The 23,090-nt window shown below is 41.4% G+C and overlaps 2 protein-coding genes across 3 annotated transcripts in view; one reads left to right on the top strand and one right to left on the bottom strand.

Annotated features, from left to right (window-relative positions):
• The window catches only part of FARP1 (FERM, ARH/RhoGEF and pleckstrin domain protein 1), a 118,201-nt gene extending 116,301 nt beyond the window's left edge, over positions 1 to 1,900 (top strand). For both annotated transcript variants that reach the window (XM_072135465.1, XM_072135464.1), the window contains exon 27: positions 691 to 1,900. In XM_072135465.1, coding sequence (XP_071991566.1) covers positions 691 to 772 — 82 coding nt within the window. In that variant the 3' untranslated portion in view covers positions 773 to 1,900. The remainder of the gene's footprint in view (positions 1 to 690) is intronic.
• Positions 1,901 to 3,339: 1,439 nt separating this feature from the next.
• The window catches only part of STK24 (serine/threonine kinase 24), a 40,481-nt gene continuing 20,730 nt past the window's right edge, over positions 3,340 to 23,090 (bottom strand). The window contains exons 3-11 of the mRNA XM_072135466.1: positions 21,641 to 21,697; positions 15,191 to 15,299; positions 13,269 to 13,426; positions 11,680 to 11,865; positions 9,023 to 9,165; positions 8,760 to 8,883; positions 6,434 to 6,502; positions 5,099 to 5,235; positions 3,340 to 3,953 (exon numbers count right to left, since the gene is read on the bottom strand). Of these exons, the coding sequence (XP_071991567.1) occupies positions 3,917 to 3,953; positions 5,099 to 5,235; positions 6,434 to 6,502; positions 8,760 to 8,883; positions 9,023 to 9,165; positions 11,680 to 11,865; positions 13,269 to 13,426; positions 15,191 to 15,299; positions 21,641 to 21,697 (1,020 nt within the window). The 3' untranslated portion in view covers positions 3,340 to 3,916. The remainder of the gene's footprint in view (positions 3,954 to 5,098; positions 5,236 to 6,433; positions 6,503 to 8,759; positions 8,884 to 9,022; positions 9,166 to 11,679; positions 11,866 to 13,268; positions 13,427 to 15,190; positions 15,300 to 21,640; positions 21,698 to 23,090) is intronic.

Here is a 23,090-nt window from a genome sequence, read left to right on the forward strand (position 1 = left end):
CACCCGCGATCGGAGCCGGCTCCGATCGCGGGTGTTAGCGCAGGCTGTCAGCTGTACTAGACAGCTGACAGCCGCTGCTTCTGGTACCGGCTCCGTTCGTGAGCCGGTGCCAGAAGCAGGACGTTATAGAACGTCCCCGTGCGCTAAGCATCTAGCGCCGGGGACGTACTATAACGTCCTGGTGCGCCTAGGGGTTAAAGAAAGTCTACCATCAAAATCCATTATGATTAACCAGGGACACTTACTTATAGATCCAGGAACTGTGGCAATTGTCTTATATTTGTTATCCATGGCCTCCTTCCTAGTAACATCAACTTCTACATTTATGAAACAGAAGGGCTGTGGTGGGTGTTTCCAGAGCCCCTCAGTGATGTCTTTTCACAGGCTGTTACAATGAGCAGAGTAGATCTGCTGCTGATAGATTACACAGACAGAGGGAGAACAGCTCTGCTCATTGTAACAGCCTGTGAAAAGACTTCACTGAGGGGGCTCTGGAAACACCCACCCAAAGACCCCTTGGACTCATTAGCATAATTTTAACAGCAACGAGGCCATGGATAACACATAGAAGAAGATTACCACAGTCACAGTGCCTGGATCTATGAGTAAGTGTCCCTGGTTTATCATGATGGATTTTGATGCTTGATTTTCTTTAAGGCTGCTTTAAAATTCACTTTGTCATCCTTTTAGGTGGATGGAGGTCATCCGAAGTGCCACAGACTCTGCCAGCCGCTCCCGACTCTTAAAGCATAAGGAATCCCATTTGTACTGAAGTCAGAACATTCCCACATGAAGAATGCCACCTGCTTTCCAGCAGCAATTTGATACCAGCCCTCGCTGCTCCTTTTCTAAGGCCGGCTGCTCCATGCAGGACATAAGACTGTCTCTCTGTGACATTTTATCACCTTTGTCTGGACAGATACTTTTTAAACCTTTTTTTAATGATGGAGCCGTTCCTGCTGTAATGTATGCCGTTGCAGGCAGCAGGAAAGTGCTTTCATCCTGTACAATACATTTTGACATTATGTTTGAACTTTGTGTGCCAACATTAAATCCTGTTGTCTCTAGTATAGTGGCAAATGATTCAAGTTTTATTTGTACCCCTCGTTTTTAAAGTTGCAGTTGAATTTACACATGTACGCACATGTTTTTCTAGTGTTTTTTTTTTAAGTTATAAAGCTTTTTTTCTTCAATGCAGCATTGATGCAGTGCAGTGGTTTCCATAAAGGTTTACGTTCATACGAAGCACTTTAATCACCTTCATTTTGGATAAGACGCAGCAGAAACCATATTACAGGATCATAGCATAATAGACCGAGACTGCAGTTAGTTGTGGCCTCTTAATACTATATTTTTTTTACACCAGACATCATTATCATTCTTTCTTGCCTTTTGGTTACAAACTTTGCTGTACTATGATTAGATATTTTTCTGTCATGGAGAAGTATTGCAGTAAACTTTTTGCCAAAAAAAAGGATCTTTTGTGGTTTCTTGGTGCTGTGTAGTTACATCGTGGTGTAAGAAAGCACCAAGTGTGTTGAATTATATGACAAGCCATTATTTTATATCTAAGAGTGAGTGTTTCTGGAACCGGCCCATCATGAGGGTGTAGGCGTACATATAGATAATAACACGCCACTAGTGTTTTCTATGATGCAAGTAACACAATGCAATGGTTCTAGAAACTAGTCAAGGGCAATTCTTCTTCAGCATAAAGCAACATGACCTCTGCCAATATTTTGATATATTCAAGAGTCCTTGGTATACGATAACTGGGCCTGACTTGTGTTTGCATCACATAGCTCCTCATACATCCTACTCAACTTCTATAAGCAACTGCAATTTGACACCATCATTGCTGTTAGTTTTCTCTCCACATGTCCATAATTGTGCCATTTTTTGTACCATTGTATAACTATGGACATTTTTCCAGATCTCCGCTTGCTGGGATACAATAAGAAGCTTCACTTTTTACTTCACATGAGCATCAACAGATTTTTTTATTCACTGGAAGTCACACAGGTCTTATTTACTCTCTGATACTAAGGAGTACTGGACTGCTGTTTATCTACCAGAAGTAAGAAGAATGTGTTCTGCCATCAGGAATTGATGCAGAAAGTATATTGGAAAGTTGGATAACATTTTTATGTGCTGAAACTGTACAACCCCTTTAATCCCCAATACTGCCAATATAGGGGGTTTTCCCAAATTTTTTATTTTATTGTAAGATCTACCCTTAGGGTCACACTGAACACATCCAAAAGACAATGATCTGTATGCTATGTAGTGATGAAATCACTTGCTGCGTTTCTGCTCCTATCCAAACTGACTGACCCCCTTCTTTTAGCTAAAAATTGTTTTGCTTACATCCACATAAATCACCTTTTATATTATATTACCTGGCATCAGAGGTTTGGCTGGCCCCTCCCATCTACTCCCCCCCCATGCCTTAAGCCTCCTTACTGGTCACAGTTCATATCATTGAACCAAAGTGACATCATCTGAGGTCCTTTAGACCCTTAATAATAGCAAACTGTACCCCACACATTTATCTGACCACATGAAGTCACAGCAGCCTCCATGGACTTCGAATCCTCTTGATCCTCCATTGAGGCTGCTGTGATTTCATGTTATCACATACATGGTGTACTGTTTGCTATTCTTAAAAGGCTAAAGGACCTGCGATGATGTCACTGGTCACATGTCATGAATGTAACACAAGGCACCATGTAAAAAAATTAACACATTATTTCCCATCTGTACAAAGAGCTTTATATGTCTGTAGTTGAATATTAGCAAATGGTCCCTAAGTACAAGGAAGTGATTTGAAGAGACACAGAGCTGTCAGTCAGAATAATGGGGCGTGGATCACTGCCAGCCTGAGAGAGAAGAGCCATAAAAGCTAATTTGCATATCAGAAAAACGTCTGTAGTAAAGGTACAGGACCCACTGGCAGCTAATTTTAGGTGATATGTGGAGGACTTGTAACACTTTATCAGCAGGCATTGTTACTCTGGGCGGTCAAAAATCTGGTGACAGGTCATTTACCATCTCTCCTGTACCATCAAATGGCCTGGTAGTTGTCCCATCAGAGCAAACGTTGTCCCTCAGTTATACCCAGGTGCTGGTGTAATACAAGTACTAGTTCACCTGTCTGTTTATTATTTTAATGGTAGAAAAAAAAAAGATGCCCCAATATTAAACCTTTCCTAATTCTCTTTGCTGGTATCTATCCATGTAAAAAAAAAACAACACAGAAAAGGTGCATGGAGCAAGACACAGGTTGGGAATATGTGAATACCTGAAGTATTTGGTAATAAAGTGACACCACCACAAAGACACCTTAACAGTACCCAACTTTAGTCTTTTTTTTTTTTTTTATAACAAATATACATTCAGAGCTTCAGTTAACATTAGCAATACTGTATTTTGTTTTACAATGCAAAATCTGTAGAGAAATCCATTGGCTTCATGTAGCATTCATCTTTCCAAGTAACAGAAGTAGAAAACATCTGCACCTGCCATGTCATTATTTATATACAGGTAAAATGTAAGCCCAGTCTTTAAATAAAGTCATCCCGTAACATTATCTACACAAGCGCAAACACCAGAGGTTCTGGGCATGCTCCAGGATTTCAGTAAAAATGATGCTATGTACATACATCTCTATACACACCACGTCCCGGAGGAGCTGCCGCCTGCTAAGAGCGAGATACCTGAGTATTACTTCATCACAGTACTTCTGTTATTATACATTTGTCTTATTTGCGCTGATTACAAAAAATAAAATCATAAAAACTATAGCTTTTACTGCGTGTCCACTGAAGTCACCGATCATTAAAGCTACATCCACATTCTGTGACTACAGAGGAAATTGGGATGAGGAGAGAGACCATCTTCTACAGAGAATAAAACTTCAGTGTGTTGAAGGGTCTGCTCCATTAACAGAGTATCTGGAAGGAAAAAAAGCCATAATAATCACTACTGCTCACAAAAACATGCCTATGATGTACCACCGCTGCCACACAAAGACATAAACACAAGACATACAAGATTGAAAAAGTGAACAAATATACAACTGTACAAAAAGGACAATTGGGAGATTGAGGGGAGTATATTATTATGTATGTCACACCACAAAAAGTACAATAAGGGATGGGCTGATGGTAATGCAAATAATCAAACAATGGGGCTTATTTACTAAGGGTTGTGGATTGCACTTTCGTCGGACTGTTCACGGTTTTCGGGATTTTCACAGCTTTGACAGGTATTTAACGGGTTTGTGCTTGAGTTGTGTCGCATGCGAACGAATTGTGGCGCAGCTGCGCTTTTACACCTCTGACCGTCTTTACTCATCTCACTTGGGGGAGTATATTGCATTGTTTCATTTGTGGTATTGGTTAGGCTACATTCACACGAATGTGTAACCGTGTATGGAGCAGCACCGTATTGCTCTGTGCGTCCATTACTGTCAATGATAGACATATGTGCAGCCATACATACTTTCCCCAAACATTCGTCTGAATGGTGCCATAGACTGGGGGTGACGCACTATGTGTGAATAAAAGTCAAGCACTGCCCCTATGAACTAGTAGGAGTGACAGATATACATTGGTGGAAGCAAAAGGGGGAAAAATGGAAATCACAAATAAAGCGACTTTAAAAAAGGCCAAGAATAACCTAAGTAACAAAGAAAGGGGAGTGGTGTGGGGGAAGAGACAGGTCCCCCCTTGTCCATGTGGGTTTTGTCTCTCATTATCTCAAGACTGTCCGTAAAGCAGTGGCGCAAAACATGATCCAAGACTGGGGGGGGGGGGGGTGAGACTGAGATGCGCTGCTGCAGTGTAACAGCAGCTTATGAAGATGGAGTACAAAGGGCTTCTGTAACACGTCCATTAGCATCATTTTGAAAGTTGATTTTAGAGAAGATGACCACAGTCATAGTGCCTGGATCTATGAGTAAGTGTTCCTTGTTTATTAAACTTGATTTTGATGGTAAATTACCTTCAAAGTGTCATTTCTAATATATATTGTGTGTTAATCTACGTTGAATTAATTTTCTATGTTGCTTATACAAACAAGTTGTAAAGACTATTACCTTTGAAGTCGCAAAAGAAGCTCTGATACCATGGTGTCGGAGATGCCTGGACATGCCTCCTCCGCTAGGTAGATTGCCTCCCGTAGTTCCTCTATAGATCCTACATTGCCACCACTGGCCTGGCTCCTTTCTTTCAACTGACAACAATGAGTCATAATAGATGTAATTGTACAACCTGCATATATTGATTCCATTTACCCAATATAAGCCCGTGCATATGGCTGCAACCTTGCACATGACTGGCATGGCTGAGCAGAACCTAAAGAAATATATGTGCTGCCATTTTCATATGGAGACTACGATAAATACATGTTATGTTCCATCAAATACAGGATTACACAGACTATTGAAGGGAACAAAACTCTGTCCAACCCTTTATGGTGTTTTCTAGGGTTTAAATTATGCTGACCTATGCTTGAATAGTACATTAAAGGGGATGTCCAAGTTTTTATAGTGTTACATTGGTATTAATTTTAAAGGCTCTAGGTCAGTGATGGCTAACCTATGGCACTGGTGCCAGAGGTGGCACTCAGAGCCCTTTCTGTGGGCACTCAGGCCATCACCAGAGATGACTCCAGGTATCTTCCTGCAGTCCCAGGCAGCCCAGGACTTGCTGTGCACAGAGCTATTTTAAAGTGACAGCTGTACCTGGGACTATTTTCTGCTTTATTGGCGTCCTAAGGGTGCTGGTATCAATGAAAACTGTGACAGAGAAGGGAGTATAAATCACAAATTAAATTTCTGTGTTGGCACTTTGCGATAAATAAGCGGGTCTTTGTTGTAGTTTGGGCACTCGGTCTCTAAAAGGTTCGCCATCACTGCTCTAGGTCTTCCTCGTGTATTAATAAACCAGTAAGCTTCAAATATATCAAAAGTTATTCAATTGTATAGAATTCAAGTTCCCCACAAATTTCCCCTTCCCCATTCCTTACTGCCACATGACTTTTTCAACTGTACTAAAACTATGCACTTCTACTGCTGTACCTACTCGGAAATCCAGCCGTGGTTCTGTTATGTTATTGGATATTGAAGACAAATTTAATATATGGCACTGCAAAGACAAACTTATTTTCGACACAAATCAACCAGTGTCAATGTAGAAAAGAAAAAAAATACATTGTGCACCAAGTGTTCTACAAATAAAAACCTTGGGTCAAAGAAGATAAAACTGTAACGTTCATCTATGGGGTCACTGTTACTGCTTCTACGACCACTGCAGCCACTGATCACACAACCACCGAATCCACCACCACAACTGATATTGTCATCACACGGAGCAGAGGAAGCCTCACAGGAACCCTACGGTTTAATACTCAAGCTTCACCTACTACCTACCTCAGCAAATAATGGAGACATTATTGTTGATAAACACTGAGATAAAGGTCTCTTTTGGATGTCTTTAGCCTTCAGGATGAAACAAAAAAAAAAGAAGAAATATTATGAATTACTACTAATGCAGTAGAAAGTAAAGGCAATTTTTTTCTGTAATTATTGTGAAACAATATTTCAGAACAGCTACTGCCGTTGCTTCCCACTTTTTTGTGGTATGTTTTTATAATTTATCATATGGCTCCAGGGATTTAAAACAAAAATATTTAAGCCCACTAACTCTTATTCCTGTTCTGTAGAGATCAATTCGAATTAAAAGCTTAGATAATGACTAAATAGACAAAGGAACCATCACTGACAAAATACTCTATTGAACAAGTTATCAAGATTTTGGGGCGGATTGTTCATGTGGCTGTTGGAAAGGAAAGGTCTGAATACTGTACACTACATCAACTCTGCCAAAATGGCTCTTCCCATAGCCATATGCAGAAACTTGGGAATCTTTCATTGCAGATTTATTTTAACCGATTGTAAAAGGAAATGCTGTATATGCTTTATCTAGTATTTATAAGATAAGTGTAGCTGACACATTGCCTTTGGGTAGATCAGGGGTCTCAAACTCGCGGCCCGCGGGACAACATTTTGCGGCCCCCACCTAGAAAAGCACCGCCCGCCGTGTATTCACGGCGGCGGTCGGGTCGCGCTGCATGGAGAGGGCTCACGGGCTGAGCCCTCTCTATAGCCGGTAAGTCTTTGCTGCATATTGCAGCAAAGGCTTACCGGTAACACCCGCGATCGGTGCCAGCACCGATCGCGGGTGCTTTCACAGCGATGGCTGCCGGCAATGCTGCCGGCAGCCTCAAAAAGATAGCGGCGCATGGGCGCCGCCATCTTACCTGGGATCGCCGCTCCCCTTGACGTCATCGGGGGGGTGGCGATCTGTCTCCATGGTAGCCTCGGGTCTTCCGAAGACCCGAGGCTATTTCGTTTTAACCCCTTCATTACAATGTGCTGATAGCACATTGTAATGAATGAGGAGGAAAATCCCCATATACTGCCATACTGTAGTATGGCAGTATATGATAGGATCGATCAGACAACCTAGGGTTAAAGTACCCTAGGGAGTCTGAAAAATAGTATAAATAAAAATAAAAAAAAGTTAAAAAAAAAAATTATAATAAAAAAACATTAAATTTCAAATCACCCCCCTTTCCCTAGAACTGACATAAATATAAATAAACAGTAAAAATCATAAACACATCAGGTATCGACACGTCCGAAAATGCCCGATCTATCAAAATATGATAACGTTTTTTACAATGCGTTTAACCCCGTTACGGAAAATAGCGACCAAAGTCGAAAACGGCACTTTTTTGCCATTTTGAAAAATATAAGAAAATCTATAAAAAGTGATCAAAAGGTCGTACAGTCCTAAAAATGATATCATTGAACATATTATTAAATTTCGCAAAAAATGACACCACCCACAGCTCCGTACACCAAAGTATAAAAAAGTTATTAGCGCCAGAAGTTGGCAAAATTAAAAAAAATTATTTTTGTACAGGAGGTTTTAATTTTTGTAAATGTATGAAAACATTATAAATCCTATACAAATTTGGTATCCCCTTAATCGTACCGACCCAAAGAATAAAGTAGACATGTCATTTGGGGCGCTCAGTGAAAGACGTAATATCCAAGCCCACAAGAAAATGGCACGAATGCATTTTCATTGCATTTGGAATTTTTTTCCCGCTTCAGAGTACATGGCATGTAATATTTAATGCCATCATTATGAAGTGCAATTTGTTACGCAGAAAACAAGCCCTCACACAGCTCTTTACGTGTAAAAATAAAAAAGTTATAGATTTTTGAAGGTGGGGAGTGAAAAATGGACATGAAAAAACAGGAAAGGGCCCGTAACCGGTTAATCCCCTTCCCTCCGGTACTTGAAGAAGATGAAGTCGCCGCTCTGAACGCACTTGGTGCAGGTCAGAGCGGCGACTTCATCTTCTTCGATGGGAGGGACACGGGGAGGCAAGTACCGGGGGGGAGGGGGGGATGGAGTGTCCCTGACTGGGCTCAGTGCGGTAGGAGCTTGGGACCCCTCGGTGCACAGGACACGTTCATAGAGAAAACACGTCTCCCCGCTCGGGGCTTTCCTTGCGCTGGGAGACGCCATGACATTTGAATCTGAATAATGATATTTTGTAAGCGCATTTTGTGTGGAAAACTTGATGCGGCCCAGCCTTACCCAGAATCTACCTCCAGCGGCCCCCAGGTAAATTGAGTTTGAGACCCCTGGGGTAGATCATCTTACAGTGTCATAACAAACCTCATTTTCCTCCAACTCCTCAAATTGCGTGGCACCATTATTCATCTTCTTCAGATCTGCCTCTTCCATTGTAAAGTACCAAGGACCTTTATCAGTTCCACCCGAAGCTTCTCCATCATCTTCCCTATAAAAAAAATACATATTTTATGAACAGACATAACTAACCACTTGTCTAAAGAACATTTACAATTGCTATGGTAGACACCATAAAATCTATATGGTTATCTATGTTCCAACACTCCTGCCTTTTCACAGACACTTACCCCTCTGAATCAGAGCTGGAAGCCTCATGACCTTGTTCCAACTTCCATCGCTTGTACCTATCTATTACATCTGTTAAATATGATGTCTTTTTGGCATTACGTACAATAAATTTGTGCTTTAAAAGTTCCTTTGCAGTTGGTCTCTAAAAAAAGAGAAAGTAAAGATGTCATTACAGTAAGTTTATTACTTGATAAAGAATGACACTTTAGAAAACGAGTGTAGGGTGTCGAAGTGGTATAACACCTGGTCAGTGTAGATGAAGATGACCACCATCATAATAGACTGTAAGTATAATTTACTAACCCTATTAACCCTTGTAAAAAAAAAACTAAGTGTAAAATGGGAATTCCATGTACAGTACATATCACATATGGTAGCAGTGATAAATGTTAGATTGGTAGTTGTCTGGTTGTGATGAGAAGACATGGACATTTCTACATCATTCAAAACTAAATACTGTAGGTATTTTTGCTGGTCAGAGCTATCATTGCATTGTAAAGATTGAATTTCAATTGAGCAGGACTGTCCTGTATTAGCTGGAGCTGTCTGCTGTGAGATGGGAGGGGGTGTGACTGAAGGAAGGAAACAGGAGAACTGAGTATGGTTGCACGATGCATTGAAATCTCGGTACTTGTACGATACTTTCAAAGCCAGAAGGTTTCAATAAAGGTTTCTGTTACTTGCGGTACTGAGTGACTTCCACTTGTATCTGGGTGCAGAGGAGACTTCAGGCAAGTCATCCTTTTGAGAGATGTGTACGGTTAGCAGCAGAGCAGGGACCACATCATCAGGGAGAGATCACTGTCTGTCCATATATGGTGTCTACATCTCCAGGGCTTCCCCAGAGCAGACATCAGGCAGGGAATCCTTTGTGTAGATGTGTCGGGTTACAGCAGAGCAGGGACAAAAACTTCAAGGAGATAACACCATCTGTCCATGTATGGTATTTCTACATCACCCAGGGCTTCCCCACACACAAGGTCTCTATTTAATTCAATTAAATAATGTTTTGCCCAGCACGGGATATGAACCCACAACCTCCACACTCCACCTACCAAAGAGAGACAAAGCCTCTTCCCACTAGGCTATGGGCTTGAAGAAAAAAAACTGCATACGGTTATGCATGTGCCATCCATTTTTTTTTTTGCAGATCCACTGACTTCCATGGATGTACGTCATCCACATGTGAGACAAAATACCGCATGCAGCTATTTTTTTTCTCACTGTCTGCACATCCGTGATAAAAATGGACATGTGAACAGTCCCATAGGAAACAGTGGGTATGTTTGCCCTCCACAAAAAAGGATAGCATGCTGACTTTAAAAACACCCGTCTAAATGAGCCCTAAATTATACATATATATTTAGTATAGTATTTTATATTAACATTACCAGGACAACCTTTACAACAGATATACTACACTGTTATAAAGCTCTAAAGCCTCTCCTGACAAACACTGGTGACCGTTACTGATCGCATGTGTTTCAATGGAAATGCAAATGCGATCAGGCTGTGCCCCACCCCCAGACATTTGCATTGCATTTCTAAATGCAATGTAAATGCTTCAGGTGACCGCACTCTAAACATTCAGACAATACTTTTTTTCTTTTCTTGAAAGTATCGTTTCGTCGGTACCGAGTATAGCAATACATTTCTGGGTATTGTACCGCATCCAAAATTCTGGTATTGGTGCAACCTTAGAACTGAGCTGAAGTATACTTCTGATGGCTGTTTGGCATGAACGTCAGGAGTCGGTTCCACTCAGTGAGGAGAGAGTTCAGCTAGCCCCGCCCCTAATCGGCTCACCATGCCCCCTTTAACCCAATAAAATCAGGTAAAAAGTGGTGTGGAGTGAAGTGACTTACTGGCTTGAGAATCCCTCTTATATATTTAATAAGGAGCCATTCAGGAGCCAGAAGAGCCGTCTCTTATTAGTGAGCGAAGCCTAATGATCCAGCTCACGTAGAAGAGCCGGACTACTCATCACTATAGCAGACTGTGCTTTGTGAAATGAGATGGTAGGGGGATAATGATTGAAGGAAGGAAGTAGCAGGATTGACCTGTTTCAAACAGAGATGTATTGCATTGAGATGGGAGGGGGCATGACAGAGAGGAAAGGAGGATTGAGTTAAAGTAGACTGCTGTGAGATGGTAGGGGGTGTGGCTGAAGAAGAAAAGAAGCATGTTTGAGCTGTACACGCCGAGTTGTCTGCTGTGAGACGATAGGAGCAGCTGAAAAAGGAAAGCAGCAGGTTTGAGGTACATCAGATTGAGCTGTCTGCTGTGAGATGGTAGGGGGCGTGGTTTAAGAAGGAAAGTAGCACGTTTGAAATGTCAGACTGAGCTGAACAGGGGAAGCCAAGAGGCTTATACTTGAGGTGAGGGAGTTGATATCTGAATTTTACAGATTTTAATGAGGCAGCAGTAGGGAAGGTGAGCTGTGTAAATCTGCCTGGCGCAGAGGGTAGGAAATTTGTAATACTTTCCTATTAGTAAAGTGATTTTAGCCTCTATAGAATTACAAATGAAAAAAGTTGTTAAAAGTTTTACATAGCAAATCTTCTGTGTTAAATTTGTGCAAACTAAACATAACATGGGCGGCCTACAAATGACATATTAAATAAATGTGAGCAAAAGACTTGTAATGATTACTTACAAAGCTAGGCTCTTTATTTAGGCAGGCTTCTACAAATTCCTTGAGGGGTTTACTGTAGCTTCCTTCAAGTGTGGGTGGGTTGCTTTTAGGAATATGGAAAAGCACTTTCATGGGATGCATTTCAGAAAGAGGGGGTTCCCCTTTAGCCAACTCTATAGCTGTTATGCCCAATGACCAGATATCAGCCTAGAAGACAAAATATCTTGTAAAAGAGGGATGACAAATTTCAGTCTGAACTATCATTGGTAATGTGATGCCACTATTTATTTATCACACCTTGTAATAATAATAATAATAATAATAATTCCTTTCTTTATATAGTGCAAACAGATTACTCAGCGCTGCACAGAGCTTGCCAAATCAGTTCCTGTCCCCAATGGGGCTCACAGTCTAATCAACCTACCAGTATGTTTTGGAGTGTGGGAGGAATCCGGAGGACCCGGAGGAAAAACCACGCAAACACGGAGAGAACATACAAACTCTTTGCAGATGTTGACCCTGGGACTTGAACCCAGGTCGAGAACAGTGCAAGGCTGTAATGCTAAGCCACCGTGATGCTCATCTTGTTAAGGCACATGACATGACCATAATTGGCAAGTAGTTCACAGATGCCATAGAGGACTATTGTGAACAGTCACTCATTCTAGAAACTTATACTAAAGGTTGTGGAGACCTACACCGTTATTTTCAAATTAAACAAAGGTAAAGGAATATTTGAAGATCAGGCAAAATTGGGGCAAAGGCAGGCAAATAACAATTATAATGCTTATCTGTTGCATCCCCCATAGAAACAGCAGTGATGACATAAGGATGCTATGACCAAGCCATTTCTAGCCACAACAGTGTTCTGCTGTGTTGTCAATATGTCATCACTATAAACCAACAAACAGAACGGGAGGATTAAAGCAATACAATAGGGCAGTGGTGGCGAACCTATGGCACGGGTGCCAGAGGTGGCACTCAGAGCCCTCTCAGTGGACACCCAGGCCATCACCCCAGCATGAAGTTCACCAGACAAGACTCAAAGAATCTTCCTGCAGAATCTTCCTACATTGATAGATGAATTTGCCCTCCTCCTAGGCTGAACGATTAAAAGTTGTCAAAGAACAAGGAGAAATAACTTACTGCTTAAATTGCTGTGCTGGCACTTTGCAATAAATGAGTGACTTTTGGTTCCAGTTTGGGCTCTAAAAGGTTATCCATCACTGATCTAGGAGCTTCTCCGCTGCTTGACAACATACTTCTAGTGGTTTATCAGGCCAATTTCTGATGACAGATTCCCTTTAATTCCTCCCTGATTCTAACTGTGGATAATGTCCAATCTTGGTTTCTTTCTGATACTACAACATTTTAATTGAATCAAAATAAGTCCTTGGTTACAGAAGTTGTTTTACACGTTTGCTGTGTTCTTGTGCGTCCCATCATCAATATTCATGAAGACTTTGCCACAGAACACAAGTATTTCAACCCTTAGATGGAAACACAAGCTCTTTGTGTACTGACAGTGATTCATTATTCATTATATTACATGTGATCTTTAATTAACATTAGACCCAAGAAAAACAAGGACAGTAACCCTTTCTCCTTACCTTGGAATCATACGCTGACTGTTTTATGACTTCTGGTGCCATCCAGAATGGTGTGCCCACAAAAGTATTTCTCTTAATCTGCGTGTCAGTTAGCTGACCAGCTACACCAAAATCAGCCAATTTAACCTCTCCGTGCTCAGATAATAACACATTGGCAGCTGGAAAAAAATATAACGTCGTTAAAACACATGTACTCAAAGTAACCTAAAAGGTATGTCCTCCCTTCCTTTCCTCTTGGCTATATATGTGCAACTCTTTGGGGCACATTTATCAGGGCTTGTAGACCTGAAAACTGGCATACAAGCCAGGAAAAGGTGAGATTGCTGGAGCAGAGACAAGAATTGTGCCCATTCCCCCTCCCCTAAGCCACCTAATAAATCCAGCAGGTGTGGGGGGAAAGGGGCATTGGGGGGCGGGATTTCATCATACCCTGCCATGCTTAGCGCCAGTGTATATTATACCATTAAGTGATTCACTCTATTATATGTACCTGCCCACTGGTTGCACATGTATTTATGAATTGTTTGTGCTAGTTTTGCAGCTGCACTATGCACGTCACAATCCCTTGCACAGAAAGGGCTGTTCTGGGACGTCACATTTATGACAACAAATCCGGTCACCGGTCTTCATGAATGTTTCGCCTGCTGTACATTAGTGAGGCAAACTGCATGTAGTACTGTACATTATAATATATGTGCAAGCAGTTAGCACTGAATAGAACAAAGTCAGAGAGAAAATTGGTGCAGGGGCTTTAATAAATGTGGCGTTTGTGTGTACATCAGGATGGCTAATGTTGCCTCTGTTGCTTTTCATAACCAAGGTCAAATTATCTGGTTTACTGATGTAGTTAATATGTGTCATGTTCATAGTTTAATATATCAGTGTATGCTTATGTGTAAAGATGCAAAATATATGACCTGGTAAGGAAACAGGAAAGCAAGCTGAGGACCACAAAAATTAGCCGCCACTTACCGTATATACTTGTATAAACTCACCTCGGCGCTTACACGGGTCAATTAAAAAAACGTAATACTCACCCTCCGGTGTCCGGATCGTCAGCGCGCGGCTCCTCTTCTCTCTTCTTTCGCCTCTAGCCGGCAGAGTCACGTCCATGTAATCTGCTGGTGGGCACACACTATGGTGCGGCGGCAGTGTTGCCGCTGATGACACCGCCGCATCATAGTGTGCGCCCGCCTGCAGATCGCATGGACGTGACTCTGGCGGCTAGAGACGAAAGAAAAGAGAAAAGGAGTCCGTGGGAGCCACGTCGTAGATCGGGAGCCTCGCGACGAAGATCCGGAGCAGCACCAAAGATCCGGACACTGAAGGGTGAGTAATAAGTTTTTTTATTTTTTATGCACTTGGCTTGGGGCTGGCTGTATACTACATGGGGCTGGCTGGCTGTATACTACATGGGGCTGGCTGGCTGTATACTACATGGGGCGGGCTGGCTGTATACTACATGGGGCGGGCTGGCTGTATACTACATGGGACGGGCTGGCTGTATACTACATGGGACGGGCTGGCTGTATACTACATGGGACGGGCTGGCTGTATACTACATGGGATGGGCTGGCTGTATACTACATGGGACGGGCTGGCTGTATACTACATGGGACGGGCTGGCTGTATACTACATGGGGCTGGCTGGCTGTATGCTACATGGGGCTGGCTGGCTGTATGCTACATGGGGCTGGCTGGCTGTATGCTACATGGGGCTGGCTGGCTGTATGCTACATGGGGCTGGCTGGCTGTATACTACAGGGGGCTGGCTGTATAGTACATGGGGGCTGGCTAGCTGTATACTACACCCTCGGCTTATACTCAAGTCAATAGGTTTTCCGAGTTTTTGGTGGTAAAATTACCACTTATACTCGGGTATATACGGTAACTAGGGCAGAATGGTACAGTCGTCTACTCACCTTTAATGTCTCTATGAATTTTCTTTTCTGAATGCAAATAATCAAGTCCTTTTAAGATTTCCCTTAATATTGTGGCAATTTGCGTTTCATCCATTTGGCCAGGTTCCAGCTGTCAGGAAAACAATGTAAATGATGACTATATTATTACCACATAATCACTGAAAATTAATATGTTATTGAATAATAGTGGCAACTGCAGAAATATAAAGGCACCAAGAGCATAAAAAACCTGCATGTTCACTGGAGATCAAAATTAGAGAACTATGTATGATCGCTTGATTTTTTCACATCCAGGAAATGCTTTACACATTGGCCCACTTTTACTAAGGACCTTGCACCAGTTTTCTGTCAGACTTTGCCCTTTTCTTTTCAGTACAAACTGCTTGCACAGATATGTCTGAGACATAATTGTGGTGCTCCCTGCATACACAGGCAAATACACTTTTAGTGCAGTGTGCACTAGTCTTAGTAAATGTGCCCCATTGTGCTGTGTGACAGGGGACATTGTCATAGTATCATAGTATATAAGGCTGGAAAAAGACGCAAGTCCATCAAGTCCAACCTTTAAGAATTAAATAAATGTTTAATCCCCATAACCCGTGATATTTTTTCTCTCCAGAAAGTCATTCAGGCCTCTCTTGAACATGTACATAGAGTCCGCCATAACAACCTCCTGCGGCAGAGAGTTCCATAGTCTCACTGCTCTTACAGTAAAGAACCTTTGTCTATGGTGATGGTAGAATCGCCTCTCCTCTAGGCGTAGAGGATGCCCCCTTGTCCTGGTCACAGGCCTAGGTATAAAAAGATCTTTGGAGAGATCCTTGTGCTGTCCGTTCAGGTATTTGTACATTGTAATGAGGTCTCCCCTCAGTTGTCTTTTTTCTAAACTGAATAATCCCAAATTTTTTAATCTGTCATTGTATTCTAATCCCTCCATTCCACTAATAATCCTGGTTGCTCTCCTCTGCACCCGTTCCAGCTCTACTATATCCTTTTTATACACTGGTGCCCAAAACTGTACACAATATTCCGTGTGTGGTCTGACCAGTGATCTGTATAAGGGCAGAACTATGTCTTGTCCTGCATGAATATTGCTGGCTGACTGAGTGAAGAAAGCAAGGAAGGTACCATGCGGCACATTTACTAAGAATGTGGGAAACTGCACTAAAAGTGCTCTGCCCGTGTATAATGCTTGGTGCGTCAGATTCTTCAAGAACATGCACCATAAATCATGAATCTGGCGCTTCCCTGCATTGCCCCGACAGAGTTCACCAACTTTTTTGTGGTGCACCTTCAACATAGGGCGTTCGACAGACTTTGCATGTTGAATTTGGCGCATGGTCCAACTGAGCACCAGAATGACCCCTAATTTGTGTCACATGGTGGCTAGCGCAGCTGCCCCACAAAAAGGTCACGTGCGACACAATAGTGGTCCAGACACTTCTTAAATATCTGTGCAAGCAGTTTACACCTAAAAGAATGTGCAAAGTCTGACAGAAAACTGGCCCCATATGTTGTTGAAGAAGGTTCTGATAAACACTTGTATTCACTCTGTCATATATGTATGACATACTGACATAGCAGTATGAGAGGTCCAGCTCCTGCTGCAGAAAACATAGACTAAACCATGACACTTCCTCCACTACCTTTCACTGGCTTGGAAATTACAGAGTGGACATTTAGTCCAATTGCTCCTAAACCTCAAGACACTGGTCCACATTTACTAAAAAAAACAGTGCACACTGCCTGTGTAGTGTGCAGAGGGTGTCAGATTCATGATTACTGGTGCACGTTGTTTATGAATCTGGCTCCCTTTGCAGTGTTCTGACCTTTATTTGGTGTACCTTCAACATAGGCTGGGTTAAATGTGGTGGACGGTCCGACTGTGCACCAGAACGTCCATTTCAGTGCAGAAATTTGTGTCACATGAAGAATATTGCAGCTGCAACACAAAAGGGTCGCGTGCAACAAATATGCAGAGCAGGCACTACTTAAATACATTTGCAAGCAATCTGCACTAGAAAAAACATGCAAAGTCCACCAGAAAACTGGCACAAGCACATTAGTATATGTGGGCCACTGTATGATGAGACTGCTCCTTAACCAGTTTGGTACTGAGCAATTCCAGCTGTAGTGTTGAAACAATTACCCATGGAGATTCTCCACATTATCTTGTTCTCTCCTACATTTGTCAGCCTTTTTGGGGGACTTGAATGAGATTCTGATGTTGTAAAGATGCAATATTCTAGAAATCAGAGACTTGGAACAACTAAATTCTCTTGCTATAGCTGACAGGGACACCCCTTTGGCCTTCACCTGTATGAGGGTTTCAGTCACTTTGGAATGACATTTTTAAAAGTCAGTGAAAACTGAAAAAGTTAGGCTGGCTGTTAAATAGGTTATGTAAGATAATTAAGGAAATTAGCACCAAGTGCCAGATTAACACCAATAACTTAAAGATATCTGAAAGTGTTCTTTATTTTTGGTCAGTTTTATTTTATAATTATCCCATTTAAATGTTTGTGTTAAATTCTGTGCTTTAGAATATATAACATTTCTGAAATAAGCTTAAGATACTGATATTTTACACATGTTAGGATATACTGTATATACTCATGTATAAGCCAAGTTTTTCAGCACAAAAATGTGCTGAAAAACCCCACCTCTGCTTATACGCGGGTCTATAAAAAAATAATAAACGTACATACTCAGCTTCTGGAGAGGAAGTGGAGCCACGGGGACGGGAGCATCTGGGAGCCGTGCCAAGCATTGGGGAGCGCCAGAAGGTGAGTATGTAAGTTTATTTTTTTATGCACTAGGCAAAGGGGGCTGGCAGGCTGTATACTACAATAGGCTGGCTATATACTAAAGAGGGCTGGCTATATACCAAAGGAGGTTGGCTGTATACTACTGGGGGCTGGCTGGATGTATACTACAGGGGGCTGGCTGGCTTTATACTAAAGCGGGTTGGCTGGCTATATACAAGGGGCTGGCTAGCTATATACTACTGGGGGGCTGGCAGCCTATTGACCACTGGGGGCTGGCAGGCTATATACTGGGACCAATGCCTTTCCCACCCTTGGCTTATACTCGAGTCAATAGGTTTTCACAGTTTTGGTGGTAAAATTAGGGGCCTCGGCTTTTACTTGGGTCGGCTTATACATATATATATATACACATATATATACATTGTGTGCCCAAATTTACTGCTACTGGCGACTTTCCATTCGCTTTTAATTAAGATTCATAGTGAAAGTACAATAAGTGACTGGGTCAGAAAATCAGTATGCAATGTATACAGGATGTGGCAACATTTTTTCCCAAATACTACTGCAATACTAAGAGCATTCAGAACACAATGATTAATTACTCAGACGGTGCTATTTATACATGTGCTGCATGAATTTGTTCTATTTTAGATGTCATCCAATTATATAAATTGTGCAATCAGCTGCGGTTTCTTTATTCACGAAGGTCGTAATTTCAAGTAATTTTTGTACTTTTGAAGGTAGCTGAAGGCTGAAATAAAGAAAGCCTTAAAAGGAACCAGTTACTAGCTTTTACCCCACAGAACGACAAGCCCCCTCAGGTAGGTTATGAAATGTCCCTATAAATTTTTCTCTTTTGTGTGAAATCTCCTATACTTACCTATAGAAAAATCAAGTCAAGTGAAAATACCTGAAAACTAAGTCAGTCTTAGAGGTTAGAGTTAGAAGGTCACTTTAGACTCCTTTATCTTGGGTTTTATAGTAATTTCAACCATGGTTTAAAATCATATTAAGTTAACGGCGGTAGTCTAGTTAGATAACATGCTGATCAGTGGGGGTCTTAGTGATGGTCCGTTTTGGACCACCAAATGTAAGCTATGATGAGGAGGTAGCGCCTGAGTTACATTTGAATATCATCCAAAGTATATTTTTTTGACAAAAGCAATGTTTTTTTGTGCCTAACCTTGATATGTTCCAGGATCAGCATCACAGAGCCCACCAGTAAATGCCCTAAAAAACCTCATATACCAGTGATAGGTTTCCTTTGAATTTACCTGCCAATATCTCTGGTTCTGTAGCTCACAGCACCAGAACCATTATGTGGTTTGAAAGAGAAAATGGTATCTTTAACCCCTTGATGACCAGTCCACATAAATTAACAAGCTACTTGTTGTCAAGGGGGTATGAATAGGGCTCACAGGCTATATGGTTCAATCATAATCTATACAATACTTTTGTATTATAAGTGATCAGACCCCTAGGGTTCAAGAGACTCTGAAATCATAGTACAAAAATGTATTTATTTTAAAAAGTTTCACATTAAAATATAAAAATGATTGTGAACAAAAAATAAGCATCCAAATTGACATTTTAAAAATAATTTGTTATTTATAATTAGCCAGGCTCCTTGGGACAGTTCTATGTCAGTTTTTGGAGCTTTACTGCCCATCAGATTCATTAAAGTGGCTTTGGGTCTATAATAGATGTTCTTATGATCTAAATGCTGTGTGAGATTTTTTTTTAAAGTCACAACATGCATAAAAGTCCCAGCACATACACCAGCATAGTTACTGGAGTAACTAGTTCTGAATCTGTCTTTGCACAGTGGTGCACTAGCAGTGTTGTATGTTTACAACAGTGTGTCAGAAATAGTCAGCGGCTGACATCATAGTTTGTGCGCCGGCCGTGCCGATGAAAATGACATCCCATGCTGCACCAAATTACATCTTAAAGGGGTTATCCTACAAAGAAAATCTAGGCCCTATCCATGGGATATGGCCTAACTTTCTGATCAGTGGGGATCTCCGTGCTGAGACCTCCACAGTTCACGAAAACGAGGGGTCCGTCGGTGCCATCGTCACTTCGTCAGATTGGCCGTGCATGATCATTTTGCTCCATTAATCTATGGGGCTGCCGGCGATCGCTGAGCGCAGCACTCGGCAATTTCCGGCAGCTCCGTAGAGATTAATGGAGCAGAAAAAAACAAAATGCTAAAACCTGATAAACCCTGATCTTTAAGGGGTTAATCCAAGATATAGACATTTAAAGTGACAGACACAGGTGACAGGTTCCCTTTAAAGGTGCTTTTCCAGGATACATATATTGATCAGCTGTTCTTAGCAGCTGATAGACGTCTCCATGCTCAGAATTGTGGCTGACACAAGTCACTTCATTCAACTATTATTAAAGGGAACTTGCCATTTAAATTAACTAATACTTCATCAAAAACTATGATTAAAAAGCATTGCTCTTATCATAAATGGTTCCTTTCCATGGCTGCAATGTTAACCTGAGTCCATTTTATAAAAATGGAGTCCTGCATATCAAATTTTACCTGCAGTACCCTGTCTCCTTGTTCCTAATTACAAACTGCCCTAGCATTGAGACCTGTCAAACACACTCTGCAACAAGGAAAGAGCAAATGCCATATACTGTAGAGCAAGAAAATTCCCAGCACTCACAGCTGATGAAATGTATCACTCTTTTTTATTCTTCCAAGAGTTAATGTTCGTCCCGTGGTTGATAAAGGCTTGAGGACGAGCCGAAACACATCCTGCTGGACTTGATTCATGATTTTGGAAGAATAAGAGTGATACATTTCATCAGCTGTGAGTGCTGGGAATTTGCTTGTTCTTCACTTCTATTACATGCTACTGTATGGAGCTAGTACTTAGGGACCGTCAGATAAAGAGTGCTGCCCAAGTGTGTTTGCAAACTGTCCTAGCAGTGAGACCTGTCAGGAACAAGGAGGCAGGGCAACGCAAGTAAAATTCAATATGCAGGACTCCATTTATATCATTGGACTCAGGTTAACATTGCAGCCAGGGAAAGGAACCATTTAAGGATAATCACAATGCTTTTTAATCATAGTTTTTTTTTTTTTAAAGTACTTATTTTGGGTTGGTTAATTTAAATGGCAAGTTCTGTAACTTCTTGAACATGTGCACATGTGCCCACTTCATGTCATGTGACTAAGGTTTGCTTTACCCAGTAAAATTAATATCTACCCCATTTATGTATCTGATCACATGAAATCACAGCAGCCTCTGTGGTGGATGGGGAGGAGTAGAAGTCCATGGAGGCTGCTGTGATTTCATATGATCAGATACATACAGTATAGGTATATGAGGTACAATATATGCTAATGTTACTTGGTAAAGTACCTTAGATTACATCATCCCCATCATATGACATCAAGTACTGAATGGTGAGGAGATCTATGGCTAGGGGAAGAGTAGATGGCAAGTCTACTGGGAATTGCACGGAGCACCATATAGTGTGATAGAAGCTAATACAGCAACAACACTGAGTAAAATTGTAAAGTAAGGGGTTAAAATGATCTTTATTGTGTTAACATCACTAGGGGATTGAAATGTGAGAATTTTCTTTTGTGGTAAAACCCCATTAAGACATATTAAACAAATAACCCCTTTTATAGCACAGGTTAAGTAAAAATACATACCAGATCCAAAGCCGATCCTCCTCCAAGATACTCCATAATGATCCATAATTTTGTATCCTGAAAAAATTAAACAAGATATTAAGTATGTACTCAGAACTTATATGCACTTGATACAGAGTACCTGAAAGGACATAAAAGGATGCGGTCGCTGGAACGCGGATTTAGATGCTAGCTATAGCTTGTCATGTCAAGGATATCATTTGCCAGGGTAGCAGAGACATTCAGATATATACTGGCAAATATAGCTACCAATTCATTCATATTCTTCCATGCAGCATGTTATCAGAATCAAGTTAAGGATGGCTAAATCTGTACTTACAAGTAATGGGCTTTACTCATACACTCTTGAAGTCTCCAATTACAGTTGCTGGCATTTAATCAGAGTCCAGGTAAAATTTGTGCAGTGGAGCAGTAGAATAATTTAAGAGTCAGTAAGATTTTTTAATATGTTACATTTTCTGGTAAAATATTTTTTTAATATTAACATTATATAAAAAAAATAGAATTTCTTTCAGCTTCTGTCTCACATATAAACTAAACATAATGGGGCAGATTTACTTACCCGGTCCATTTGCGATCCAGCGGCGCGTTCTCAGTGGTGGATTCGGGTCCGGCCGGGATTTATTAAGGTAGTTCCTCCGACGTCCACCAGGTGGTGCTGCGCTGAAGAGCATCGGAACGCACTGGAATACACCAAGCCGGGCTGAGTGAAGGCAAGTGCAATTTTCGCGACACATTTTTTTTTTTAAATGCAGCGGTTTTTCCGAATCCGCCGGGTTTTCGTTTGTTCGGGTTTCCGTCACGCCACAATCCGATCGCGTGCGCCAAAATCCCAGGGCAATTCAGGGAAAATCGGTGCAAATCGGAAATATTCGGGTAACACGTCGGGAAAACGTGAATCGGCCATTAGTAAATGACCCCCAATGTTTAACAATACACAGTCATGTACAAATATGCATCTATAAGGCAGATTACTAGATCCCCTGGGGGATGACTAGATTACCACAGCCGTTCTCCCATCACAAGGGCTTACTTTAGTTTATTAACCCTGCAGCACCACTGAATACAGATAATGATTGTAGTCACTGCCCGTTTAAAGCAAAATGGGGCCCGGGCAAAATATAAGCAGGGGCCCCTAATATTTTAATACTGTACCAATAACACATTCAACATTTATCTCCAGGGTTGTTTCTTAAACTTTTTAGGAGTTTGGCTATGAGCAAATAAGATTAAAGGCACAAGCCCCGTGCAATGCCCCTACATACTGATAATGAACAATACACACTATAGAAAAAACTATATTATTAGTGCTGCCAATATACAGTGATGACATAATACTCCAACCATGTACCACAAACCATTGTCATTACCAATACCCTCACCTCATGACCACCATTACTGTATAATATTACCACATGACCACTGCTAGCACCATATAATACCCTAACCC

This window comes from Engystomops pustulosus, chromosome 2 (assembly GCF_040894005.1).
Source record: "Engystomops pustulosus chromosome 2, aEngPut4.maternal, whole genome shotgun sequence".
Taxonomy (NCBI): Eukaryota; Metazoa; Chordata; class Amphibia; order Anura; family Leptodactylidae; genus Engystomops; species Engystomops pustulosus.